Genomic DNA, 27833 nt, shown 5'->3' with positions numbered 1-27833 from the left:
CCTCAAAGTGAATTCGTTAAGACAGGTTGTCGTAACTACCACATCTATATATTCCACAGGTGGGTTTTACCAGAGCAAAACTGGTCAGTATTCGAATGACGGTTTGAACTGTGAATTATGAAAATATTCACTTACAGGGAAGGTACACGTTTGGTCGTTACTCAAAACAAATAATAACTTAAAAACTGACTTGGTAAGGAGCATTTGAGAGCTGTTGATAGAATACAACATTGTGGGAAATGACTCCCTCTGAAGTAATTAGGTTTTTGGTAATTTCTCACTAAAATAATAAAAAACTTCTAGCTAGAAGTCTTTTATTATTATCTGAAAGCACACAAATTCGTCCGACAAGGGTGTTTTTTCTTTCATCCTTTCCTCGCAACTTCGATGACCAATTAAGCCCAAATTTTTACAGGATTGTTTTTTTTTTTTTTTTTTTTTTTTTTTTTTTTTTTTTTTTTTTTTTTATGGTTATGATGGGATACACCAAGTGAGACGACTGGTCGTTGACAATTACCAAAAGTGTACCTTCCCTTTAACAATCGCAATTTTTGGGTAAATTCACCACGAGTTTCAATGGTTCATATTCGCAAGAATATTCGCCACAGTGTGAGGGCAGCATCAAGGTTGTTCTAATGGCACATCTGTTTACTCGACAGGTGGGTTTTACCAAAGCAAAACTGGTCAGTATTCGAATGGCGATTTGAACTGTGAAACATGCAATAAAGGAACTTACGTCTCGCCTGAAGATTCACCTGGCACGAGAGCTGCTGATTGCAAGGTGTGTCCAACAGGGACAGACAAAAGTACCGCTGCAGGGTTCCGGGCTTGTCCGTGTGTGGACAACTATTACCGCACTGATCGGTTTGGCGAATGTCATCAGTGTCCCCACGAAGGGATCGACTGCTCCGGGGAATATCAACATCTTCGTCCGGGCTACTGGTGGACGTGGAACTGGAGCTCACAAGAAGACCAAATCTCGCAGGAAAACCACGATTCGTATATGAATTTTGTCAGCAATATAGGCATTATGAACGACTCGTATGACAGAAGCACGCAGAGATTTAGCGGGAAGTTACCAAAGGTACACAAATGTCCACGCGACGACGTGTGTCCAAATGGTGGATTCGGTATCGACTCAACTTGCAGTGAAGGTTACAAGGGCTGGCTGTGTTCTGAATGTGAAAACAAGTATTACTCTTGGCTTGGTCATTGTTTGGAATGTCCAGAGTGGCCGTTATTTGCTGTAGAAGTCTTCTGCATCTTGCTTGTTGTCTGCCTCGTAGTCTGTTTCTTTGTGTGGGATGCATATAGAAGGCATCGTCGGAATGAACGAAATATCGTGAGCGTCTTCTTAGCACGCGGGAAAATCGTAGTTGGTTTTTGCCAGGTAGTGGGGGAAATATTCTCCGCTCTAGATGACATTCCTTGGCCAAAGAATTTGCAGACATTGGGCTCAGTCTTTAAGACAGTTGAGGTCAGCTTAGTTGGTTGGTTGATTAGTCCCCGATGCTTTATTCCGGATTTCACCTACCACAATATTTACATTGAATTCTTGGTCGGTTTCAGCTTCATCATATTTGTTGTTCTGGTTGCTTTGTGTTACTATGTATTCAGAAAATATTACATAAGAGACGCGCAAGGGTTGCCTGTGCACTGCAGAAATGATCTCAGTAAAAGTAAACGAAGATGTTTCCTTATTGTCGTCATTTTGCTCTTTCTGTCGTACCCAAGCGTATGCAGCGTTGTTATTACTCTGTTGCCGACTGGGTGTAAGCTGTTTTACATGGATGAGGATAAAAAACTCAACATCACCTTGCTGAGGTATGATTACGCAATAGACTGTGAGAGCCCAGAACACAGTGTTTACAACTATGCCGCCCAAACAGCTATGGTGTACGTTGTGGGTTTCCCGCTCGCATTGCTCATTCTTCTGTGGTATAGCAAAAGAAAGACCACCAATGGAGAAGATCAAGCCTCCGTTTCGAGTCAGGATTCAGATCAAGTGTTGCCCGGTACCTCCAATGATGGGATAGAGGATACAGAAGCACCCGTGTCGAGTCAGAATTCGGGTCAAGTACTGCTTGTTGTCACCAATGATATGACAGATGACTTTAATAACCTTGTCACAGAGTCAGATGCAACTGTATTTCATGACACCTCAGAGCCAGATGCGAAAATTAGCTGGCAAAGTTTTCTGTGTGAAAACTACAAAGCCGAGTTCTGGTACTGGGAGATCATTGAACTTACCCGTAAGATCCTGCAGACGCTCTTCATACTGCTGTTTGGACCCGAGGACCACTTCACACTCTTCATGTCTGTCTTCTTGTCTGTCTTCTTTCTGCTCATCCACGCCTACCTGAAACCAATGAAGGATGCAGCTGAACAGCGGCTTCAGATGTGCTCGCTTGGTATCATCTTCATAAACATGCTGGCGGCGTCCTTGCTCATCATGCCAAATGACGATGGGCCAATTGTAGATGATAGAAAGGGAATTCTTTCAACTGCGTTAGTTCTTCTTAATCTCAGCATTGTTGTTTTCGTTGCAAGTAAGTAAACATTTGGGTTCATCACAACTGCAGCTTTTATTTATTTCTAATGCATGTGTGTCGTTTTCTTGCATGAGTGTCAAATACAAAACACACAAACAAACCGGTGACATAACAGAAATCTTGCCATTAAATTTATTTTGCAAGATGTGAGTTTGGTTCGCACACGAACCTCATATCGGTAACAACCAGATATATCGGTTTTATTTAATACTAGCATGTTGCTCCATCCCACACTACACTCGCATGTTACAATGCCAATCCAAAAAAATCCATAAATAACTCACACACATTTTGAAACGGCGTCATCAACATTTGACGATGTAAGGAGTGTGTGTGTACCCATAAGTTAGTTTGACGATAACATGAAATATAAGTGACCAAAAGGCGCTATGATATAAATTACAAGATCACTTATAATTGGCTATACGAGTCGCCAATTGATGAACATGATCTCTTGTCACTCCGACTTCACACTCGGTTGTAAAACAAAAACACGACAATACGTCTGTTTAAGAGCCCCGTTTTGACCAATGAAACTTCCTAAAGTCGCACACGCACACCCCGAAACTTTGATTCTACAGAGAGTATATTGCCAAAAAGGGGGAATGGTTTGTGGGGGGGGGTGGCGCTGTGTAATAAAAAAACTCAAAAAAATATAACAAGGTTGCTTTTAAATTGTTTTCCTATTGTACCATTCGTATGTTCTTGTATTTTAGTAAGCTCCGTCTGGACTGGCATCAAGACTCTTTCGAGACATGGATGCTTTGCTTGTATAAGAAATTCATCGGTGCAGATGTATAGATGGTGCCGAAGACGCTACAAGATAGAGCAAGATGGCTATCTGGACGACCAACACTTTTCACTTTTTGACGAACAGGATGAGCAGACCAATGAAGGCCAAGACGCTTCCTCAGTGGTTCCAGTGACTAATTAACTATTATTGGCCTGACAGTGAAGTTAGAATCTAAAATGAATATAATTTTAGATGCTGGGCTGCCGGACCAATTTATTGGGTAGTGAATAACACTGTAATATATTGCTATATTTAGTTAGTTGTTTCATAAGAAGGCTGATGCAAGATCTTAAACAAAAATCATAGCAATTTAAAATGGATGTTTTGTTCGAGGCTGATGATTTAATCGGGCAAGTCGTTTTTTTGTATTAAAAAACAAGTTATGGGTTACATTTTTATTCAGACACTTTGTATGGTATTTAGGGGCGTTTTATTTGTTTGTTATACTTTGTAGTTGCCCTTTTTTGGCAATCTAAAAGTAAAACGGACACGCTTTCTTTCAAACTCAGAGAAGGCAAAACCTTCTATCATCGCTATAACGAAATGAAAACTATTTCAAACTCCCTCAAGTCTTGACACGTAATTCATGTTATTCAAAATATTTAAAATGTATACCCAATTCCATTTAAACACACTGGACACTAATGGTAACTGTCAAGACCAGTCTTCTCACTTAGTGAACAAGATAACTCAACTGCACATATAACAAACTAGTGAAAACTTGAACTCAATTGGTCGTCGAAGTTGCGAGATATTATAATAGAAGAAAAACACTATTGTCACAAGAAGTTGTGTGCTTTCGAATGCTTGATTTCGGGACCTCAAAATCGAATTATGAGGTTTCAAAATCAAAATCAACTTCTTAAGTGGAAAATTACACACTCTTTCCCCTGAAAACTACGTTATTTCAGCGGGAGCCATTTCTCACAATCAACAGCTTTCCATTGCTTGCAAGTAAGTTTTTATGCTAACAGTTATTTTGGGTAATCACCAATAGTGTCCATTGCCTTTAAACCCAACCATTTACAATAATGGCTAAAGTTTATTCTCGATGAAATCGCGTCACGCCAAGGTACCAATGTTCGACACTTGAAGGGTTGCCTATAAGCATGAGAAAGTCCTTCGTATTTAGTAAGTGAACAAAATATGCACAACTCTTACTTGTTTGAGATTAAGAAGGGAACATGGTTGTCACAGTGTGTAAGAATTCACTCAGCCCTGTGCAAATGTTTTAGAAAATTGCGTGAAAGCTTTGTTTACAAACAGGAACTTAACTCGAAGTCGTTTGAAACCTTGCCGAAACCTTAGTTTTGAAAAGGCAACGAAGCTCCATCAATGCACGCCTTTCTGTTCTATGAACCGTAGACCTTGTCAGATGTTGATTCTCGAATAGAGTAACTGCAATTATAAGAAACATTGCACAATTGGTTTTGCTAACAAAACACTTGCTGGCAGTGTAAGCAATCTATGTAATCACCATATTATACATAAACTGACAAACCTGTAGAAGTTTGATATCGATCAGCCTATTGGGTCACGAGAAAATAGTGAAAATCGATTACACATTAAACTTGCATGACATCGATGGAAGAAACAAAATGAATAAAACACTCACTGAGCGATAAACTCCAAACGCGAAATTAGATTCTCACTAAATATGACATTTCAGTCATAAATATTTCAAAGGACGCTTTCTACTATCATCATAATTAGACCGTGTGAGTTTGATGTAAATCTGTGAACTTGTACGATTTTGTTTCTTACAAATTCTGTAACGTTCCTTTAAGCCAACACCTTTCTTGTAAATTTAGATAAAATGGGAATCATGTTGCACCCTGCTGTGTCCGCATACCTTAAATCCATCTGGCTTTCATATTGATGAGTCGCTCCCACGTTAGCTGAAATCACAGTGAAGTATAATTCATTTTGTTTTTCCCCATTGTGCTTTTTAACACAAGGTGTGAAACGGATGCTTTCAGATTCGCTTTAACTGACAAAACAACCGTTTTGGGGAAATGTACGGAGCTGTCTATTTTTGGAACGCACTCGAGTTATAATAATGATTTACTTGATATTACTGTTGAGGGTGTATTGCATTATGTGCTTTAAAAGAGCTGTGTATTACTGTTATGAATATTTTGTCTAACATAGGTGTGAAACGGTTGCTATAGGATTCGCTCTAACTGTTGAAACGGGAAAAAACAACCGTTTGGGAAACCCTTACCGAACTATGCATGTTTGGAACGCGCACGAATAAAATAATGATTTACTTGATATAAACTGTTAAGGGTGTATTGTATATGCGCTTTAAAAGAGCTGTGAGTTACTGTTAATAATTGTATTAGTATGATTTTATAGATACTAAGTTTTGTAAAATCGTTGAAAACGTTTCTTTGCAGTATATTTTTGTTTGTAAAAAAAATTACTTTCTTTAGATAGTATAATCTTGTTAAATGACTTTGAACACTTTTGGTATTGTCAAAGACAACGTGGACAAATTAACAAACCTGTGACAATTTGAACTCAATTTGTTGTCAAAGTTGCGAGATAATAATGGAGAGAAAAACAAACTTGTCACACGAAGTTGTGTGATTCCAGATGTTTGATTTCGGGACCTCAAAATCTAATTCTGGGGTCTCGAAATCAAATTCTTTGAAAATTACTTGTGTCGAAAACTGTGTTACTTCCGAGGGAGCCGTTTCTCAATTCTGTTTTACTATTAAAGGCAGTGGACGCTATTGGTTATTCAACATAATTTTAACATAAAACCCTTATCGGTAACGATAATTGGGAGAGGCTGATAGATACACTTTGCTTTCTTTACATGTTATATTGTGTTGACTGTTTAATTCTTTACGATAATCGGCATGCATTGTCAAAAGTCTACTTATATTGTGTAAATGGTTGTTATGAATTGGTATGGAAACGAAGAGCTGTTCTTGTATGGACACGAAGAGCTATTCTTGTTTGAAAATGTTGTAAAAGGTATTAATTTACTGGAAATATTCATTGAGACTTTGACCGCTGAAAATGGTTTCGGTAGCAATATTTGTGGTAAAACGCTTTTCTGAAAAAAAGGGGGAAAAAAACAACAGCTTGATTGAAAGCGACTCAAGACAGGTTCAGAATACTCGCACCTCAACCATAGACCTTTCCAAACTACAGAGCCAGTTCCCGGTAAATAAACTTCCGGGGAAATCCCTGTAGTGTTTTCCCTAACCACCAACCCACAACCGTTCTCATTATCCAAACTTGTTAACTGAAGGGAAACTATTTCATGGACTTTTGACACTTATAATCAAACCCCAGGAAATGTGGTAAACTGTTAGTCCATGCGAAGGTTCGGGTAAGTTAAACCCGCTTTTGTTCTCACCAGCTGTTTTCCCCGAAATAAAAAGTTACACCAGGGTTAACCCCCTTAAACCTACCCTGTGCAAGGTTAATTATTTCCGGGAAAAAAGTAATATCTGAGATTTATTTGTAGTGTGAAAAGATAGACCAAAAGTTCCCGGTTATTTCCCTGGGAATAACTATAGTGTGAAAAGGGCTGATCAAAACAAAACACATACCGGATACAACTTGAAAAACGCACCATCCACTCCTAGTCCTAAGGTATCGGAGGCAGCGTTGTAATAATTGTGGTGGTTTTAATTTGAAGTGTTGTTTTGTATTAGTTATTTTGTTTAACTAAATTTTGTAAAGGTTATTATGTAATGCAGAATTTTTTATTTATTTATTTTTTTTTTTTTTTCCGAGGGGTCTTCTTTTTGGTTTAATTAAACAAAAATTACTCGTATAAATGTAACACATTAACTACCTGTGTCGGTTAAATGTTATCACTGCTTTTGCGTTTTAATAAAAGCTACAAAAGCAAGCACAACGTTGTTTAAAAAAAAATTGTTTCGTTCTTATGTCCGTAGGTTTTGATTTATACAAAGTATGACGACCCACACAACCGAACTCTTTATTTTAAACACAATATAACAAATTAATCGTTTATGTAATGGTCATCGGTAGAAACATCAACACTTTTTTATTAAACTACGCCCCTATCTATATATTCATCACACTTATCTTGCAAGTGATTCAAATGTTACCCGTAAAAGTCAAACACTCCACTCTCCGGGATTTTAGACTGTGAAGTTCATGCTGTCCAAAACGGGCGGATAGTGATTTGTCAACTAATCCAACATTATGTTGGCAGGATAACGAGTTTCTGTATGAAATTTCTTAATGATGAGACATTCATTTATTCAAGCTATGCTTCCTGTTTTCAAGTTTTAGTTAGACAACCCCCGATATTTATTTGGCACTTATCTGGGACACTAGGTGGTAGCAGACTACCAGCTAGCCTGAACATCTAACGTCACACTTTGAGGCTCGTGAATAACGCCAGAGACCGGCATCCAAAACCGGCGTGTAGATTCACCTTTGACATCAGTCATTTCACATAAAGATACGCAGTCAAATTCTATTGCGGACTTGACAGCAATGACTGTTTTGGGCATTTTTTGTTGGATGTCACTGCACATTTATGATATCATTGTTTCCAATGGAATCACTGGATCTAACGGCAGGGACCTGTTTTTATCCTTGCGGATAAAAGACAGTGGCCCAGTCTAACTACCATCAGGCAATGGGGACTTCTGGGACGCTTGGTGGCAGCAGACTTACCAGGCAAAATCCATTGTTCTCGGTTGTTTGCGCATGCTTAGAACTACGTCAACAATGGAAAGTCTGCTGTTACCTAGCGCCTCAAACACTGGGACTACATGTATTTACCAATCGTTCACGGCAATGCAATAACCTTTTTCGAGTGTTTAATGTGAACGATGTCAATTTTCCCCTTTTCTGTCTACAACGAAAACCCATGATTTGTATTGAATTTTATTGATTGAACATCACGTACATTGCTATTTGTTTTTCGTTGCTACGATGTGCGTGTGTTACATTTTTATTATCACACGCGCGGCCGAGTTAGATGTGGGACGCAGACGCACTATTTTTTTTCATTTATTTATTATTTTTTTTTTTTTTGTATTCCACTCGCGCTTGTGTAAAACGGCATCCTTTTATTCAGGGGTTTGAAGAAATACACTGTATGTTATAATGGTACAGTGTGGGAACGAAACACGATAATGCTTCGAATGACGTCACCCACATCGCAGGCTTCCGAGAATTTTAGATCATTCTCTGTCGCCGTAATTGTTTCTTTTTGGGATTCGGTGCAGGATTTTCGCCAAGCAACACCAAGTAATGGATTTTCTGTATTTTATTTCATACCTACATAAAACAAATTGCGTGCTCCAAAAGTGGGGGTTACGGTTTTGAACAATTCTAGCGATCATCCCATGGTCTAAAAGTATACCATTGTTTAATGAAATGTGAATAGATGGGTTGCAATACGCGTCATTGACCGCCTTTGTTACAATTGAAAAGTGCTTGCGTGTACGCGCTGTGCGTGACTCTCAGCAAATGGTGGCTCTTCACATCAAGCATCGCAGCCGATGACGCCCCTTCGATCAAAATGACGTAAACATTAGACATTTCCATTGTGAGTGTGCTGCCACAATATTGTTCAAAATAATTCCATTGTTCATTTGTTTTATTGTTCGTAAGCATATACTCTTATGTTTGAAAGACAAAACTGTATATTTCCAGGTGACTTTTAATTGGTAGTATATTTAGCAACAAACCCTTAACTCACACAACCTGTGCATTTATTGGAGGTTTATTCAATTAAGTTTGTTCAATTTTACGAAAACCAGCCATTTTTTTCGAGGAATAGTAAGGTCAGTTACAACTCTCAATTTACAATTTATAATTCGCGGGCAGTTCTGTCAAACTTAGTCTTAGAGCTAAATCTCAGCGGAAAACAAAAAACTTACACAAAGTCAGTGAAACACGATTGTTTGGCCTGCTTAACAATCGGTACCTAATACCGAAGTCAAGCAATCGGGAGGTAAGGGAGGGCATCATATTTATCAAACACGCTGTAATGCCTTGTTGTGTAGCGAGGAACAACAAAGTTACAATAAGGTATTGCCGATCTAGGTTTTTGGAATGGAAATCTTGTGGTTCATTAATACTCAGTAGGCAAGCGGTCGAGCGGGAGAAACTGAGACTCATTAAAGTTGACTGAGCTATTGTTATAGGATTAAGGGATTATCGGATTACTACCGAGAACCTCTGACTGCATTTTGTTAGATTGTCCAAGATAAGCGGGGATTAAGGTCATATAGAATGGTCCCTTTGGGTACGTTCAGACGTGGGGTTAAACTAGTCCTTAATCCAAAAGTGCTAAACTAACCCTGCGTGTGAACGCAATATTCTGGTCCGCGAGGGTTAATTTGACCCACTGAGCTGGGCTAAACTAAACCCAAAAAATTGGTGGACTAGACTAACTTAGCCCAGGTTTTACGACCAACCCCCCGCTGCGAGGCCCAGTAAACCATCGTTGGAACGCAACTGACCTGCTACTTCCGGTCTATTTTAGCCCAAATGACCGCGGCAACAAACGTGACGTCATTCCACGTGTATGGATGGATCGGCAGCGAGTATTGGGTGGTGTCTTCATGAATCCATGGAGCTATACTATAATATCTCCTTGCGTCTCTCCGCTGCCTTCCCTTTATGTAATACCATTAAGTGTTGGGGCCCCGGTATTCCCCTTCGCCGAAAATGTTTGAAATGGACGTCGCACGAAAACAAGTTCTCATTTTTAGTAGCACTATTTAGTTTTTAAATTCACTTCTGTGCGCAACGCAACTTTATGATAACGAACGGGTTTTGCTTTGAAGAAAGTGGCATCTAATCACAGCTAAGCTACACACACGGGATCGACAATTTAGACCAAAGTTTGGGTTCGAAAACAAGGTTGTATCTGTTTCCTGCCCTCAACAACTTTACGTAACATGTATACGAGTAGCAGACTAATGTTGAATTGAAAAACAATTTTTAACGTAACATGAGAATGTGTGTCGGCTACGACTTCTCAATGACTAAGTTGTGATATATTTACAAAAGTTCACACTCGAAAATAATTTGAAGCGTTCAACAACAACGTGTAAATGTTTCATTCATCGAGGGCAGTGCGGAACGGAAACTTCAGCGGGGACAATAGAATTGCGTTTGTGCTGGGGCCAAGCAAGGATATGAAGTGATTTAGCCGTCTTTAATGATGGAATACATGATGACCATGAGGTTCGTAGAGACGATAGCGGATTGAAACCCTATGGAAAACGCATGGACAATGTAACAAACCGGAACCAGCAATGGTAAGGTTCGCCGATGCATGACCCAATAATCAACCTCGTGGGCTAGTTTAGTCCGCTTGACCAGAATAAACTCACTGTGTGAACGCAAGCCAATTTTGGACTAAGTCATGTTTATCTTTTGGACACCCGCGGTGCTCCAACATAATGTTGGATTAGTTGACAAATCACTATCCGCCCGTTTTGGACAGCATGAACTTCACAGTCTAAAATCCCGTAGAGTGGAGTGTTTGACTTGTACGGGTAACATTTCAATCACTTGCAAGATAAGTGTGATGAACATATAGATAGGGGCGTAGTTTAGTAAAAAGTGTTGATGTTTCTAAACACTTTTTTTTTTTTTTTTTAAACAACGTTGTGCTTGCTTTTGTAGCTTTTATTAAAACGCAAAATCAGTGATAACATTTAACCGACACAGGTAGTTATTGTGTTACATTTAAACGAGTCTATTTATTTTAATGAAACCAAAAAGAAGACCCCACAGAAAAAAAAAAAAAAAAAAAAACAAATATTCTGCATTACATAATAACCTTTACAAAACTTAATTAAACAAAATAACTAATACAAAACAACACTTCAAATTAAAACCACCACAATTTTTACAACGCTGCCTCCGATACCTTAGGACTAGGAGTGGATGGTGCGTTTTTCAAGTTGTATCCGGTATGTGTTTTGCTTTCATCAGCCCTTTTCACACTATAGTTATTCCCAGGGAAATAACCGGGAACTTTTGGTCAACCATTTCACACTACTAATAAATCTCAGATATTTCCTTATTTCCCGGAAAGTAATTAACCTTGCACAGGGGTAGGGTTAAGGGGGTTAACCCCGGTGTAACTTTTATTTCGGGGAAAACAGCTGGTGAGAACAAAAGCGGGTTAACTTACCCTAACCTTCGCATGGGCTTACATGTTTACCACATTTCCTGGGGTTTGATTATAAGTGTCAAAAGTCCATGAAATAGTTCTCCCTTCACTTACCAAGTTTGGATAATGAGAATGGTTGCTGGGGTGGTGGTTAGGAAAAACACTCCAGGGATTTTCCTGGAAGTTTATTTACCGGGAACTGGCTCTGTAGTTTGGGAAGGTCTATGGTTGAGGTGCGAGTATTCTGAACTTGTCTAGAGTCGCTTTAAATCAGGCTGCTGTTTTTTGTTTTTCCCCTTTTTTTCAGAAAAGCATTTTACCACAAAATTGCTACCGAAACCATTTTCGGCGGTCAAAGTCTCAATGAATAATTCCACTAAATTAATACCTTTTACAACATTTTCAAACAAGAATAGCTCTTCGTGTCCATACAAGAACAGCTCTTCGTTTCCATACCAATTAATAACAACCCTATACACAATATAGGTAAACTTTTGACAATGCATGCCAATTATCGTAAAGAATTAAACAGTCAACACAATATAACATGTAAAGAAAGCAAAGTGTATCTATCAGCCTCTCCCCGTTATCGTTACCAATAAGGGTTTTATGCTAAAACTATGTTGAGTAATAACCGATAGCGTCTACTGCCTTTAGTAGTAAAACAGACATGAGAAACGGCTCCCTCTGAAGTAACACAGTTTTCGACAAGGAAGTAATTTTCAAAGAATTTGATTTCGAAACCCCAGAATTAGATTTTGAGGTCCCGAAATCAAACATCTGGAATCACACAACTTCGTGCGACAAGTTCGTTTTTCTTTCCATTATTATCTCGCAACTTCGACAACCAATTGAGTTCAAACTTTCACAGGTTTCTTATTTTGTCCATGTTGAGAAGACTGGTCTTTAACAATACCAAAAGTGTTCAAAGTCATTTAACAAGATTATACCATCTAAAGAGAGTACATTTTTTACAAACAAAGACATACTGCCCAAAAAACGTTGTTAACGATTTTACAAAACTTAGTACCTATAAAATCATACTAATACAATTATTAACAGTAATACACAGCTCTTTTAAAGCGCTTATACAATACACCCTTAACAGTTTATATCAAGTAAATCATTATTTTATTCGTGCGCGTTCCAAACATGCATAGTTCGGTTCAGGTTACCCAAACGGTTGTTTTCCCCGTTTCAACAGTTAGAGCGAATCCTATAGCAACCGTTTCACACCTATGTTAGACAAAATATTCATAACAGTAATACACAGCTCTTTTAAAGCACATAATGCAATACACCCTCAACAGTAATATCAAGTAAATCATTATTATAACTCGAGTGCGTTCCAAAAATAGACAGCTCCGTACATCTCCCCCCTGAACTTTTCTTTTTTCAGTTAAAGCGAATCTGAAAGCATTCGTTTCACACCTTGTGTTAAAAAGCACAATGGGGAAAAAAAGTGAATTATACTTCACTGTGATTTTAGCTAACTGGGGAGCGACACATCAATATGAAAGCCAGATGGATTTAGGGTATGCGGATGCAGCAGGATGCAACATGATTCCCATGTTATCTAAATTTACAAGAAAGATGTTGGCTTAAAGGAACGTTACAGAATTTGTAAGAAACAACATCGAGAAGTTCACAGATTTACATCAAACTCACACGGTCTAATTATGATGATAGTAGAAAGCATCCTTTGAAATATTTATGACTGAAATGTCATATTTAGTGAGAATCTAATATTGCGTTTGGAGTTTATCGCTTAGTGAGTGTTTTATTTATTTTGTTTCTTCCATCGATGTCATGCAAGTTTAATGTGTAATCGATTTTTCACTATTTTCTCGTGACCCAATAGGCTGATCGCTATCAAACTTCTACAGGTTTGTCAGTTTATGTATAATATGGTAATTATATAGATTGTTTACACTGCCAGCAACTGTTTTGTTAGCAAAACCAATTATGTAATGTTCATTTAATAATGGCAGTTACTCAATTCGAGAATCAACATCTGACAAGGTCTAGGGTTCATGGAACAGAAAGGCGTGCATTGATGGAGCTTCGTTGCCTTTTCAAAACTAAGGTTTCGGCAAGGTTTCAAACGACTTCGAGTTAAGTTCCTGTTTGTAAACACTACTTTCACGCAATTTTCTAAAACATTTGCACATCAGGGCCGAGTGAATTCTTACACACTGTGACAACCATGTTCCCTTCTTAGTCTCAAACAAGTAAGAGTTGTGCATATTTTGTTCACTTACTAAATACGACGGACTTTCTAATACTTATAGGCAACCCTTCAAGTGTCGAAAATTGGTACCTTGGCGTAACGCGATTTCATCGAGAATAAACTTTAGCCATTGTTGTAAATGGTTGGGTTTAATGGCAATGGACACTATTGGTGATTACTCAAAATAACTGGTAGCATAAAAACTTACTTAGTAACAAGCAATGGAAAGCTGTTGATTGTGAGAAATGGCTCCCGCTGAATTAACGTAGTTTAGAGGGAAAAGAGTGTGTAATTTTCCACTTAAGAAGTTGATTTTGATTTTGAGACCTCATAATTCGATTTTGAGGTCCCGAAATCAAGCATTCGAAAGCACACAACTTTGTGTGACAATAATGTTGAGGGAGTTTGAAATAGTTTTCATTTCGTTATAGCGATGATAGAAGGTTTTGCCTTCTCTGAGTTTGAAAGAAAGCATATCCGTTTCACTTTTAGATTGCCAAAAAAGGGCAACTACAAAGTATGGTAAAAAAATAAAACGCCCCTAAATACCATACAAAGTGTCTGAACAAAAATGTAATCCAAACTTGGTTTTTAATACAAAATACGACTTGCCCTATTAAATCATCAGCCCCGAACAAAACATCAATTTTGCTTTGATTGTTGTTTAAGATCTTGCATCAGCCTTCTTATGAAACAACTAACAAAATATAGCAATATATTACAGTGTTATTCACTACCCAATAAACTGGTCCGGCAGCCTAGCATCTAAATTTATATTAATTTTAGCTTCTAACTTCACTGTCAGGCCAAGAATAGTTAATTAGTCACTGGAACCACTGATGAAGCGTCTTGGCCTTCATTGGTCTGCTCATCCTGTTCGTCAAAAAGTGAAAAGTGTTGGTCGTCCAGATAGCCATCTTGCTCTCTTTTGTAGCGTCTTCGGCACCATCTATACATCTGCACCGATGAATTTCTTATACAAGCAAAGCATCCATGTCTCGAAAGAGTCTTGATGCCAGTCCAGACGGAGCTTACTAAAATACAAGAACATACGAATGGTGCAATAGTAGAACAATGTAAAACCAACCTTTACATATATTTTTTGAGTTTGTTTATGTACACAGCGCCACCCCCCCCCCCCCCCCCCACAAACCATTGCCCCTTTTGCCAATATACTCTCTGTAGAATCAAAGTTTCGGGTGTGCGTGTGCGACTTTAGGAAGTTTTATTGGTCAAAATGGGGCTCTTAAACGGACGTATTGTCGTTTTTTGTTTTACAACCGAGTGTGAAATCGGAGTGACAAGAGATCATGTTCATCAATTGGCGACTCGTGTAGCCAATTATACGTGATCTTGTAATCTATACCATAGCGCATTTTGATCACTTATTTTTCATGTTATCGTCAAACTAACTTATGGGTACACACACACTCCTTACATCGTAAAATGTTGATGATGCCGTTTCAAAATGTGTGTGAGTTATTTATGGATTTTTTTTAGATTGGCATTGTAACATACGAGTGCAGTGTGGGATGGAGTAACATGCTAGTATTAAATATAACCGATATATCTGGTTGTAACCGTATGAGGGCGTATGCGAACCAAAATCACATCTTGCAACATCTATTTAATGGCAAGATTTACGTTATGTCACCGGTTTGTTTGTGTGTTTTGTATTTGACATCCATGCAAGAAAACAACACACATGCATTATAAATAAATTAAAGCTGCAGTTGTGATAAACCCAATTGTTTACTTACTTGCAACGAAAACAATAATGCTGAGATTAAGAAGAACTAACGCAGTTGAAAGAATTCCCTTTCTATCATCTACAATTTGCCCATCGTCATTTGGCATGATGAGCAAGGACGCCGCCAGCATGTTTATGAAGATGATACCAAGCGAGCACATCTGAAGCCGCTGTTCAGCTGCATCCTTCATTGGTTTCAGGTAGGCATGGATGAGCAGAAAGAAGACAGACAAGAAGACAGACATGAAGAGCGTGAAGTGGTCCTCGGGTCCGAACAGCAGTATGAAGAGCGTCTGCAGGATCTTACGGGTAAGTTCAATGATCTCCCAGTACCAAAACTCGGTTTTGTAGTTTTCACATACAGAAAACTCTGCCAGCTAATTTTCGCATCTGGCTCTGAGGTGTCATGAAATACAGTCCTATCTGACTCTGTGACAAGGTTTTTAAAGTCATCTGTCCTATCATGGGTGACAACAAGCAGTACTTGACCCGAATTCTGACTCGACACGGGTGCTTCTGTATCCTCTATCCCATCATTGGAGGTACCGGGCAACACATGATCTGAACCCTGACTCGAAACGGATGCTTGATCTTCTCCATTGGTGGTCTTTCTTTTGCTATACCACAGAAGAATGAGCAATGCGAGCGGGAAACCCACAACGTACACCATAGCTGTTTAGTTGTAAACGTTGTGTTCTGGGCTCTCACAGTCTATTGCGTAATCATACCTCAGCAAGGTGATGTTGAGTTCTTTATACTCATCCATGTAAAACAGCTTACACCCAGTTGGCAACAGAGTGATAACAACGCTGCATACGCTTGGGTACGACAGAAAGAGCAAAATGACGACAATAAGGAAACATCTTCGTTTACTTTTACTGAGATCATTTCTGCAGTGCGCAGGCAACCCTTGCGCGTCTCTTATGTAATATTTTCTGAATACATAGTAACAAAAAGCAACCAGAACAACAAATATGATGAAGCTGAAACCGACCAAGAATTCAATGTAAATATTGTGGTAGGTGAAATCCGGAATAAAGCATCGAGGACTAATCAACCAACCAACTATGCTAACCTCCATTGTCTTAAAGACTGATCCTAATGTCTGCAAATTCTTTGGCCAAGGAATGTCATCTAGAGCGGAGAATATTTCCCCCATGACCTGGCAAAAACCAACTACGATTTTCCCGCGTGCTAAGAAGACGCTCACGATATTTCGTTCATTCTGACGATGCCTTCTATATGCATCCCACACAAAGAAACAGACTACGAGGCAGACAACAAGCAAGATGCAGAAGACTTCTACAGCAAATAACGGCCACTCTGGACATTCCAAACAATGACCAAGCCAAGAGTAATACTTGTTTGCACATTCGGAACACAGCCAGCCCTTGTAACCTTCACTGCAAGTTGAGTCGATACCAAATCCACCATTTGGACACACGTCGTCGCGTGGACATTTGTGTACCTTTGGTAACTTCCCGCTAAATCTCTGCGTGCTTCTGTTATACGAGTCGTTCATAATGCCTATATTGCTGACAAAATTCATATAGGAATCGTGGTTTTCCTGCAAATTACGGTCTTCTTGTGAGCTCCAGTTCCACGTCCACCAGTAGCCCGGACGAAGATGTTGATATTCCCCGGAGCAGTTGATCCCTTCGTGGGGACACTGATGACATTCGCCAAAACGGTCAGTGCGGTAATAGTTGTCCACACATGGACAAGCCCGGAACTCTGCAGCGGTACTTTTATCTGTCCCTGTTGGACACACCTTGCAATCGGTAGCTCTCGTGCCAGGTGAAGCTTCAGGCGAGACGTAAGTTCCTTTATTGCATGTTTCACAGTTCAAATCGCCATTCGAATACTGACCAGTTTTGCTTTGGTAAAACCCACCTGTCGAGTAAACAGATGTGCCATTAGAACAACCTTGATGCTGCCCTCACACTGTGGCGAATATTCGTGCGACTATGAACAATCCTATGGAAATTTGGGCTTAATTGGCCATCGAAGTTGCGAGGAAATGATGAAAGAAAAGAAAAAAACCTTGTTGGACGAATTTGTGTGCTTTCAGATAATAATAAAAGACTTCTAGCTAGAAGTCTTTTTTAGTCTAGTGAGAATTACCTATTTCTCGAAAACTAACTTACTTCAGTGGGAGTCATTTCCCACAATGTTTCATACTACCAACAGCTCTCAAATGCTCGTTACAAAGTCAGTTTTTAAGTTATTATTTGTTTTGAGTAACTACCAAACGTGTACCTTCCCTGTAAGTGAATATTTTGATACTTCACAGTTCAAACCGTCATTCGAATACTGACCAGTTTTGCTCTGGTAAAACCCACCTGTGGAATATATAGATGTGGTAGTTACGACAACCTGTCTTAACGAATCCACTTTGAGGAAAATTTTGGTTTACATATGGCCGGGATTGTAGTCCTTCAGCCCGCGCACCTCGGTTGTACCGGATGTTAAATCATCCCCCAGAAAACAATGTGTGCATGGCTTTACATTTATGTAATCAGTAAGGTATGGTGTAAGAAAATCGGGTGATCAATCAACATTCAGGTTACGTTGCCCGAACGTTACCATACGTTCATTTTAGGATTACGTACGTCCCGCGAGTTGACGTTATTCTAAAACGAAACTCAATTTTGTGCCATTGCTGAAATCATTTCTAAAAAACCGAAGCACCTCAGCAAGATATTTTAAAGGAGGCTTTCTTCTATCGTTACCTTCAAACCTTGAAATACTTTTCCATGAAATGCTCTTCTTTTTGATAAAACATTAAAACAATATCAATTCTCGATATCGAGATTTACGGTTTTATTTTAAACAAATGACGCGGCGAAACGTGCGGAAACAAGGGTTGGTTTTACCGTTATATTCTATCAACGCCGATGACTGATTGAGCCTACATTTTCACAGGTTTGTTATTTTATATAAATTATAAGTTGTGACACACGAAGTACAATACTGTTTACCTAAAATGTCCAATGGATTTAAGGCTCAATAAGAATTCCGTTATTAATCCGTCTCTGTTCACTCCTATTGATAGCATGATGAAACTTAATTTCATTAATAGTACAAAAGCCTGGATTCCCCTATTTTTTTGTATTTTTTTATATTTTTATCTGTTGTTACATAAATAAAGAACGAAAACAATTTATAAAACTATAAAATAAACAAAATAGACAAACAACACACACACTAAAGGATGTTCCAATTGTGCGGCGATATGGTAATGATTTTTGTAAATTACATGACATATCAAGGCCTCCTGGGCTGCCTAATATGTTTGAGGGAAGAAACAAATATCTGTAGGGAATGATTTTTAGGAAACGTAGCACCGTTTCAAGGAAACGAAAACAAGAAACGAATTAATTTTTAGACGGAATGCAATAGTATTTCGAGGGGGGGGGGAAGTGTATGTTTACCTTTTAAATAAATAGTATATCCCCTTCTGTATGGGAGCACCTTAAAATTAGTACATTTCCTGCAAACTCACCAGGCGGACATGGACTACAGCCTGACTGCGGCCCGAAAGTTCCCTGATGACAGGGACTGCATTTACGCTCGTATTGTGAAATTCGTTGGCACACAAAACCCGATGATGAAAAGTCACTGTTTCCTAAATACAGCATGTCGAATGGACGTATAAAGTCGTCTCCGACTAGTTCACTGAGAAAGTAACATGTGAATGTACATGTTATTGAACGATATTACAAATTTTAAAGAGGTGACGAACAGTTACTTCGATAGAATAAATTAATGATGACATTTGCCTTTAAATGTTATTTTTTGTTTCTGTTTTTAGTTTTCTCATACTTTCCATTCGGGTACTTACACAGTAATGTCTGTCCGATTCGTTTGTGGTGCTTCTTGAAGACTTTTATCAACAGATCTAAAAAAAAAAAGTAGTTTAACTAAAAATAAACCAGAGGAACGAAATGATATTCTTAGGTTACGGACTGAAATCATATTTCGAGTGTACAAAGTAAATTAATTACATCAATTTGGTTAACCTATGCAATCTAAATTATTCACATATGCAATGTTAAAAAACTAAATAAAGTTGATATAGTTTTGGTGTACAGTTCAGTCTGTTTTTTTTTTTAATAATTGCAAGTAAACTTCGGTCATTATGATTAAAATCAATTTGAACAAACACACGCAGTGCAGTTATCGCTTAGGGCATGATGGTGGGCTACCAGTATTACTTGATACTATTATGTGTTTTAAAGCATGGTCATATATTGATAATGGGAAAACACTAATAAAATACAAGTCTGCTGTTTATTGTGTAAACTAATTTGAAAGGGTATTGTGACGAACTGAAACTGTACGCCCCGCCGGTGCATGGTAGCCCGCCGGATCTGGGAGAACAACGCTCCCGAGGCAGCTGGCTTGAACTATTGGTGAACTGTTCAGTGATTGGACGAGCTATCGCGCGTAATTGATGATGTATAACATTGTATCGTTACCCGGGTGTGATCCCTGGCTACACGGCAGTTTGCGGTTTAATGGCTTCTGACAGGCACCCCCGAACAAAGATATTGACAAAATTGGGAGACCGCCAACATAGGGCTATATAGCTCAGTTGGTAGAGCGCCGGCACGTTAAACCGGAGGTCGTTGGTTCAAATCCCGCTCTAGTCAATTTTTCTTTGTTCAATCCAAAATCATTTAAAAATGTTCCCAGTCAGTTTCCCTTGTGGTTTGTTATTTGATATATTTATATATATATATATATGTATATAAATAAAACCAAATTAACTGTAGAAATGTACTAAGAACTGGGTAAACTTAAGAATGTTGCGGCCAATTATACGGTTGACATCTCGCTAAACGTTGGTGAGTCGACTTTCTTGTAATAATACAATTATACATTTTTACTGTCATGCAACTCTTAAATCTATTTCTAAAATAATCTAATTTTACCCTGCTCTCATCATAATACTATTAAATATGTTTGTTTCAGCGATTTTCCTTTTATTAGTTCAAATACGGACAGTTAGGTTGTATTTTGCTTACCGTGTGTTAATGTACTTACACGTAACAGTCATGTCTCAAATCACGCCATACGGTGTTGGAAATCTGTTCAATTGGATTTCCGTGCATCAATCTAATCAGTCAATTAACACAAATACAAATAATAAGCCGTTATGAAGATCAATATCTTTCGAAATTGGATGGCATGGGAAAATAGATCAAGACACAATGAACACAGAAACAAGCAACAATTAAGTGAAAAGCGATTACTCAATTGAAATATGTATGAGTCAACACAAATAATGTTGAACGGAATTATAACAACAATTTTTATTTTTTTTATTTTTTTTTTTTACAAACATTTAACTCACATTTGCTTTATGGTGTCTCCTTTCGTAGCAAACGGTCTCATTCCCACTTCTGATAAATCACACTGAAACATAAGACTACAAAGGGGACAGAAAAGCAACAAATAAATTACTGTGTGCAGAATATTCACATAATTATGTCATTAACTTCTAACTGTGCCCTTCTAATTATCGTCCTACCGATCTGACATCTATTTTTTGGGGGTCCTCATTGTCCATGGATTTTGTTTTCTCTGTGATCGTGAACAAAATGGTTGTATATCACGGTTGTCACTCTTCCTGGACGGGTCCATGCATTTTAATATCTATTGTTTTCAGCTTACATCTTAATCCTGAGACTACCCGGCCCCCGTTTCTTCGAGTGGATCCATGTAAAGAAAAATACAGGTCCCATATTAAAACCTAGTGGCACTCCAAATTGGAGAGTCTGCCGCCTGGACAAAAAATCCCAAATTGACACCCTTTGTGTTCTTCCACGCATAAAATAATTCAGACAGTCGTAGACTTTGCTCCGAATTCCGAAGCAGCCATGTAATCTTTTTGCAAGAATGTCATGGTTAATGGTGTAAACCCAACATTACTAAAATATTGAAAAACATTACTAAAAATTATTGCAAAATTCTAAATTATTGAACTTTGAGTTTATTTACTTACAGAAGTTCTAGGGTTGTCTCAAAAAACTGAAAGTCTGCCATCTGCATTAACGGATTTTGATAGATGTATCTGCAAGAAAACCCAGAGTTGTAATTGACTAATCTGTTTTTTAAAATATATATGCCAAACCGTAAGAACTAAGCATAATGATAAAGGTTTTTCGTCACGATGACTAGAACAAAAATATTAACGAAAGTGAGACACCCCTTTTTTTTTTTTTTTTTTTTTTTTTTTTTTTTTTTTTTTTTTTTTTTTTCTCTTTATCCTGGAGTCATCTGAATTTTGAAAATAGCGTTCTTCTGTGGAATTTTTCACTGTCTCAGTTGAGAATCATGGTGTATAAAGCTTACACACACACTTAGGTGGCTGCATCATGTGCAGTTATCCACCTAGTCCATGCACATTGTTCGCCCATCTGGGGACAATGGAGGTAATTATCCTTTTCATTCTCTCTCTCTGCTTGCTAGACCATTGTACTGTACTGACTCATCTGTGGTCAGCTTTGTTCCATCAGCATCGCTTGTTTCTGATGCTTGCATTCTGCCAAAGACACATCTAGGACTCATCTAGCGTCGTAAATATCTGAAATGCCATATTTCTTACTGTGACGACTCCCCAGCCACTTTTCATTTGGAAATTGTGATTTTTGGTGACATTGCTGTAAATCCCGGCCCTGAAGGTGTAAATAGCTCAAACTCAGCAGAAGCTAGTCCAAACTCTGCAAATTCCTACTCACGAAACAAGCTTCTCAGTCTCCGTTATGCCCCATCCACACGTGCTACAACTCTGCTGCCTCCCTGTATATTATCATTACAGAACCTTGGCCTTTTTGTAAATCCTAGCACTGTTTACCGACCTACACATCGTGGTAAAAAAGCTGGTCGCCGTAGAACTGTTCATTAACCCCCCGTACCCGAAGCTACACTCCCATCTGTTCCACTACCAGTGACTCCAGTCAAATCTCAAATAAGCCTTTGTGTTCTGGACACACAATCCCTCCGTAACAAGTATGAATGTTTGCTGATTCTGTTCTGCAAAAAGATTTGGACCTGGTTGCTGTTTCAGAAACGTGGCTAAGACCAGACGATACTTTAACATGTCGTCAGTGTACCCCTGCTGGCTACTACTTTCATCACATCCCAAGCCCTCACAAGACTGGTGGAGGAGTTGCAATACTGTACAGATCTACTTTATCTGTCTCTGTGAAAAGTAATGACGTCCAGTACACAACTTTTGAATCTCTTCATGCAGAAGTTTCCGGAAACTCTAAATCTGTTCGCCTTGTGATTGTATACAGACCTGAAAGAGATTCAAATGGCCAACATGTGACTTTCTCAATTTTTTTTTGGGGGAGTTTGAGAATTTGATTTAGGAATATCTGCTTCATCCATCGGAAATCATCATCACCGGCGATTTTAACATTCATGTTGATGACATCCACAACACCAATGTAAACCAGTTTAAGCATCTCCTTCAGGCTATTGGTCTTACCCAGCATATCAAGAAGCCGACTCATCATTTCGGTCATTGCCTGGACCTTGTCATAACTCGTGAAATCTCCCCACCAATTGTCTCGAACTTTGTTATTGTACCTGGATTATCAGACAATTATGCAGTCATGTGTAACTTGAGTCTGTGCATGCCCAAAGTCCCAACCGAATACTATAAAGAGCCGACAATGGAAACATGTGAATCTTCCCGAAGTGTTCCGCGACATAGGCACTCATTTAGCAAATATTGAAGTTGATCATGACTGCTTGGATTCAAGGCCCGAACTGAAGTCTACTGGTTCAACGATGATATTCGAATAGCTAGAAAGATCTGTCGACAACTGGAGCGGAGGGCGGAAAAAATGGCAAATTGGCAATACAACAAGAATATCGCAACCAATGAAAAGTAGTTAGGAATTTGATCAACCAGGCAAAGATCATCCGTTATTCATCTCAAATACAAGAATCCTCAGGAGATCAAAAGAAGCTCTTCAAGATAATTGGTAAGTTGTGGCTCAAACCTAAAACCCCTGTCATTACATCCACTTACAATGACCAGGACTTAGCAAATGAGTTCCAGAATTTCTTCGTCACTAAGATTTCAGACATCCGCTCATCATGTTCACTAGTCCCTTACAACGTGCTGCAGACATTGCCACATCTTCAACCAGAGTGTAGACTATCTGTGTTTGAGCCTGCCACTGTTGCTGAGATTCAAAGGGTTTTTATGAAATCTCCTTCAAAATCCTGTGAGCTGGATCCAGTGTCAACATCCATGATAAAGCAAAACATTGATACATTTGTACCCTACATCACTAAGCTTGTAAATGAATCTCTCAGTTCCAGTTGTTTCCCCGATAGCCTCAAAGTTTCCTACATCAGGCCGCTCATCAAGAAACCAAACCTGCCCAAGGAGATATTAAAAACTACAGACCGGTTGAAAACTTAAAATATCTTGGAAAAGTCATCGAACGAGTAGTTTCATCACGTATTTCTGATCACATTCATACTTTCAACCTGTCCGACGTGTTCCAGTCAGTATAAAAGCCTTTCTAGTCCGTGTGAGCAACGATATTTTCTCTGCAATGGACAATGGTAACCTTACAGCACTAGTCCTGCTAGACTTGAGTGCTGATGTTGACACTGTTGATCACAACATCATTCTCTCTCGACTCCAGAATCACCTTGGCAAAGAGGACACATCCCTAGTATGGTGCAAATCGTATCTCCACAATAGAACTCAGCATGTATGTATTGGCACCGCGATATCAGACCCTGTTGTTTTTAACTACTCTGTGCCACAGGGGTCCGTACTCGGCCCGCAGTGGTTTACGCTATACACTTTACCGATTCGTGACATCATCCTGAAATTTAATCTGAATTACTATGTGTACGCAGACGACACTCAGCTATACATCACGTTTAAATATTCTCAAGAAAACGACAATGCATCTATTGCAAGAATTGAGAAATGCATCCAAGAGATTCGACGTTGGACACAACAAAACTTCCTGAAGTTAAATGATGATAAGACAGAGTTCCTTCTATTTGGGTCACGTCAACAGTTAACTAAGGTTTCAGTGCCATACATCTCCATCGGTGATGCTCGAATAGCTCCGTCGCTGAAAGCTCGGAAGTTAGGTTTTTTTTTTTTTTTTATTCATCGGTGACACTTCAGCCACACATCAACAGCATTGTTCGTTTATCATCATATCACATCAGGAATATAGGTAAGATTCGCAGGTACTTGGACACAAGTGCCACTGAAAAGTTCGTTCACGCATTTGTTACTTCTCGTCTTGACAACGGCAATGCTCTTCTTTACAGTCTTCCTTACAACCAGATTTCTCAACTTCAACGGCTCCAAAATACTGCTGCTCGCATTGTGACACTGTCTAGAAAATCCTGTTCTATCACCCCCATTCTGAAACAACTACACTGGCTCCCTATCTCTCAACGAATCATCTTCAAGCTGATGATCATTGTCCACAAAGCTCTTAATGGCAAGGCTCCCCACTATATTTCTGAATTGCATCAAGTTTACACTCCGTCAAGGAATCTTCGATCAAGTTCCATGCTTCTCCTCATTGAACCCAAGTCTCGACACTCATGTGGTGACATGTCTTGTTATTCAGCCGCGCCACGCATCTGGAACTCTCTACCACTTAATCTTCGATCTTGTCTTTGTACCGCAAAGTTCAAGTCTCTTCTCAAAACTTATCTTATGTCACAGGTTTTCAAGGATTAATTTTGTTGTGTCTGTTTTTCTTTGTGTTGTGTTTTGTTTTTTGGTTTTACTGCGCCTTGAACACCCAGCAGGGTGGATATGTGCGCATTATTATATTATAATAATAATTATTATTATTATTATATTAATATTATTAATGTGTAAAACATTGCAAAATGTAATAGCTGTATAAACTAATGTGTTGGTTACTATTCGTTGTCACATTGTAAATGTTTGCACAGTATAACACAACATCAAACACATTTATTGTCAGTTACATTAAAGCTTTTAAGAAAGTCAAACCAGGTCCAGTTTTTGAAATAAAGGTTATAAAAAAAGTGCAAATTACGGAACGACGACCCTCCTTTTAAATATGATAACCGTAACATTAACCACCCTAATTTGGACACACAGAAAAAAAAATGGAAAACAAAACATACAGTGAAGCAAGAGAGTGAAGTCCTTTGAACATGGTTTCGTCAAGAGCGGTGATGTGGTTGCGTTGGAGGTAAAGGTGCACGAGCTGGTTTTGTGTTCGTAGAAGTTCTCTTGGAAATTTTGTCAGCTCATTCATTGATAGATCACTGTATGAAACATAACAAAACAGCACATTTTGGGGAAACACTTCAGAAATAATAATAATAATAATAATAATTTAGAAAACTTATAATGCGCTATGTCTGTCACAGGTTATTAATTGATCATATTATTTGATCAATCAATAATCAATCATTTAATCAATTATTCATTCGATCAATCAATAAATGGCTTTTTATTCCATTTTCCACAATAGTGTGGCCAACCACACAAATTGCAGTGTTGGGATAGGGAGTGCAAACAACTTTGATGTGCTCAAGATATGCACCTTATGAGAAAATCACACAGTTAGATTTAATTTTACTTCACATGTGTGCAACCAAACTAAATCATCATCATCATTCTCTGTGGACCATCAAGGGGGCAACCAGGTGCTGCGTGGTCGCCCTCTGGGTCTCTTCGTTGACGCTCAGCTTGAGAGCGTCATGTGCTGGAGTGTCTTCTGGAAGCCGACGGACGTCGCCAAAGAGGGATTGGCGTCACCGTGAGATGGACACACGGACGTCCTTGAGACCGGTGGTTTCCAAAATTAATTCGTTGGAGTCGAAGTCTGACCAACGGACACTGAGTATCCGCCGTTGGCATCTGGTGTTAAATGCTCGAAGCCTACGGCCATCCTCTACCAAAAGTGTCCAGGTTTCTGACCCATAGAGTAGGATGGGGAGAACGCATGTAGTGTACACCCTCAGCATGGTTTTGAGGTTGAGACGCTTGTTCCGCCACACGCGATCTAACTGGCCATAGGTTGAAGAGGCGAGAGAAGAGTGACCTTCAGAGCAGATGTCGCAGCCGAGGTATCTGAACTTATCTGTGGTCCCGACTGCCTGGCCCTTGGATCTTTGTTTTGGGCCCGGATGTGTGTACACCCATTGTCCCAGCTTCTTCCTCGAACTTTTGGAGCTTGGTAGGCCACTCGTTGGGCTCTCTTGTGAACAGGGCGGCAACGTCTACGTAGGCTAGGTCGGTGAAGGACGTTTCTTCTGCCAATATGCCGAGATCAGCCTGATAGCGCTTTAGTACCCAGTCAATGGCTCAGCAAAAAAGGGCTTGGGCCAGAACGCAGCCTTGGCGAACACCAAAGGTGCTGAAGAAGGGGCAGGAGATGTCGTTGCCAACACGCACGGTGGATGTGCTGCCGTCATGTAAGTCCTGAATCAGGTGAAGAAGAAATGGTGGAACTCCGGTTGCTTTCAGGGCTTTCCAAAGGGCTCTCGATCTACAGAGTCAAATGCTGCCTTGATGTCGACGTAAGCAACGTGGAGAGGTCTTTCAAACTCGCGGTGCAGTTCTGACAGGAGTCGAAGGGCGAGCACTGCATCCATTGTTGAACGGCCCCTTGTGAAGCCAGACTGCTGGGGTCGGCGGTGACGTACGAGTAGAAGTTCTAGGCGAGAAAGGAGTACCTGGCAGAAAACCTTTCCAGGGACTGAGAGTAGAGTTATAGGTCCTTAGCTGTTGCTAAGACGTTCGGAGCAGAGACTGCAGCTGATGCCTGTTCAACAAGGTCTGGGCAGGGTGTAGCTGGAAGATGGTTGAGCATGGAGTTGTAATGCTCTCGCCAGCGAGTCACTGTTTATTTACCTGTCTTGCAAGGAGTGTCATCGGACTTTGTAATCGGTGGGGAGCTGCTTCTCTGTTGAGGGGGACAACGCATAGACCTGATGGCCTTGAAAGTTGGCCGTAGATCGTTTCTACGCAGCCCTTCTTCAGCAGTGTCCCATATAACTCCCATATAACTCCTCGAGGTCCTGCTTGGCCTTGGCTTTAAAGACGCCCTTCAATCTGCGTGCTTCATTGGCGCTTCTCGTCAAGACTATCCAGTGTGCCACTGGAAAGCCACGGACGCCTCTGGTGCCTGATGCCGCCTTTCGTTTCAGAAGCAGCAGACATAATCACAGAGTGTAAGGTAGACCAGGAGGATTCCAGATCTTCTTCGAGGGCACTGAGGGCTTCGAATTTGTTGCTGACAGCGATATTGTAATTAGTGTCGATGTTTGAGTTTCCAATGAGGGATCTCACGTTAAGACGCTAAGTTGTTGGTTTT

General features: G+C 39.5%; 1 protein-coding gene across 1 annotated transcript in view; it reads left to right on the top strand.

Moving 5' to 3' along the window:
* The window catches only part of LOC117299361, a 42934-nt gene extending 38806 nt beyond the window's left edge, over positions 1 to 4128 (top strand). The window contains exons 18-19 of the mRNA XM_033782891.1: positions 660 to 2549; positions 3269 to 4128. Of these exons, the coding sequence (XP_033638782.1) occupies positions 660 to 2549; positions 3269 to 3486 (2108 nt within the window). The 3' untranslated portion in view covers positions 3487 to 4128. The remainder of the gene's footprint in view (positions 1 to 659; positions 2550 to 3268) is intronic.
* Positions 4129 to 27833: the final 23705 nt, after the last annotated feature.

This window comes from Asterias rubens, chromosome 14, assembly GCF_902459465.1.
Source record: "Asterias rubens chromosome 14, eAstRub1.3, whole genome shotgun sequence".
In the NCBI taxonomy this organism is placed as follows: domain Eukaryota; kingdom Metazoa; phylum Echinodermata; class Asteroidea; order Forcipulatida; family Asteriidae; genus Asterias; species Asterias rubens.
The sequence above is the reverse complement of the archived record's forward strand: the minus strand, read 5'-3'. Positions and strand labels throughout refer to the sequence as shown.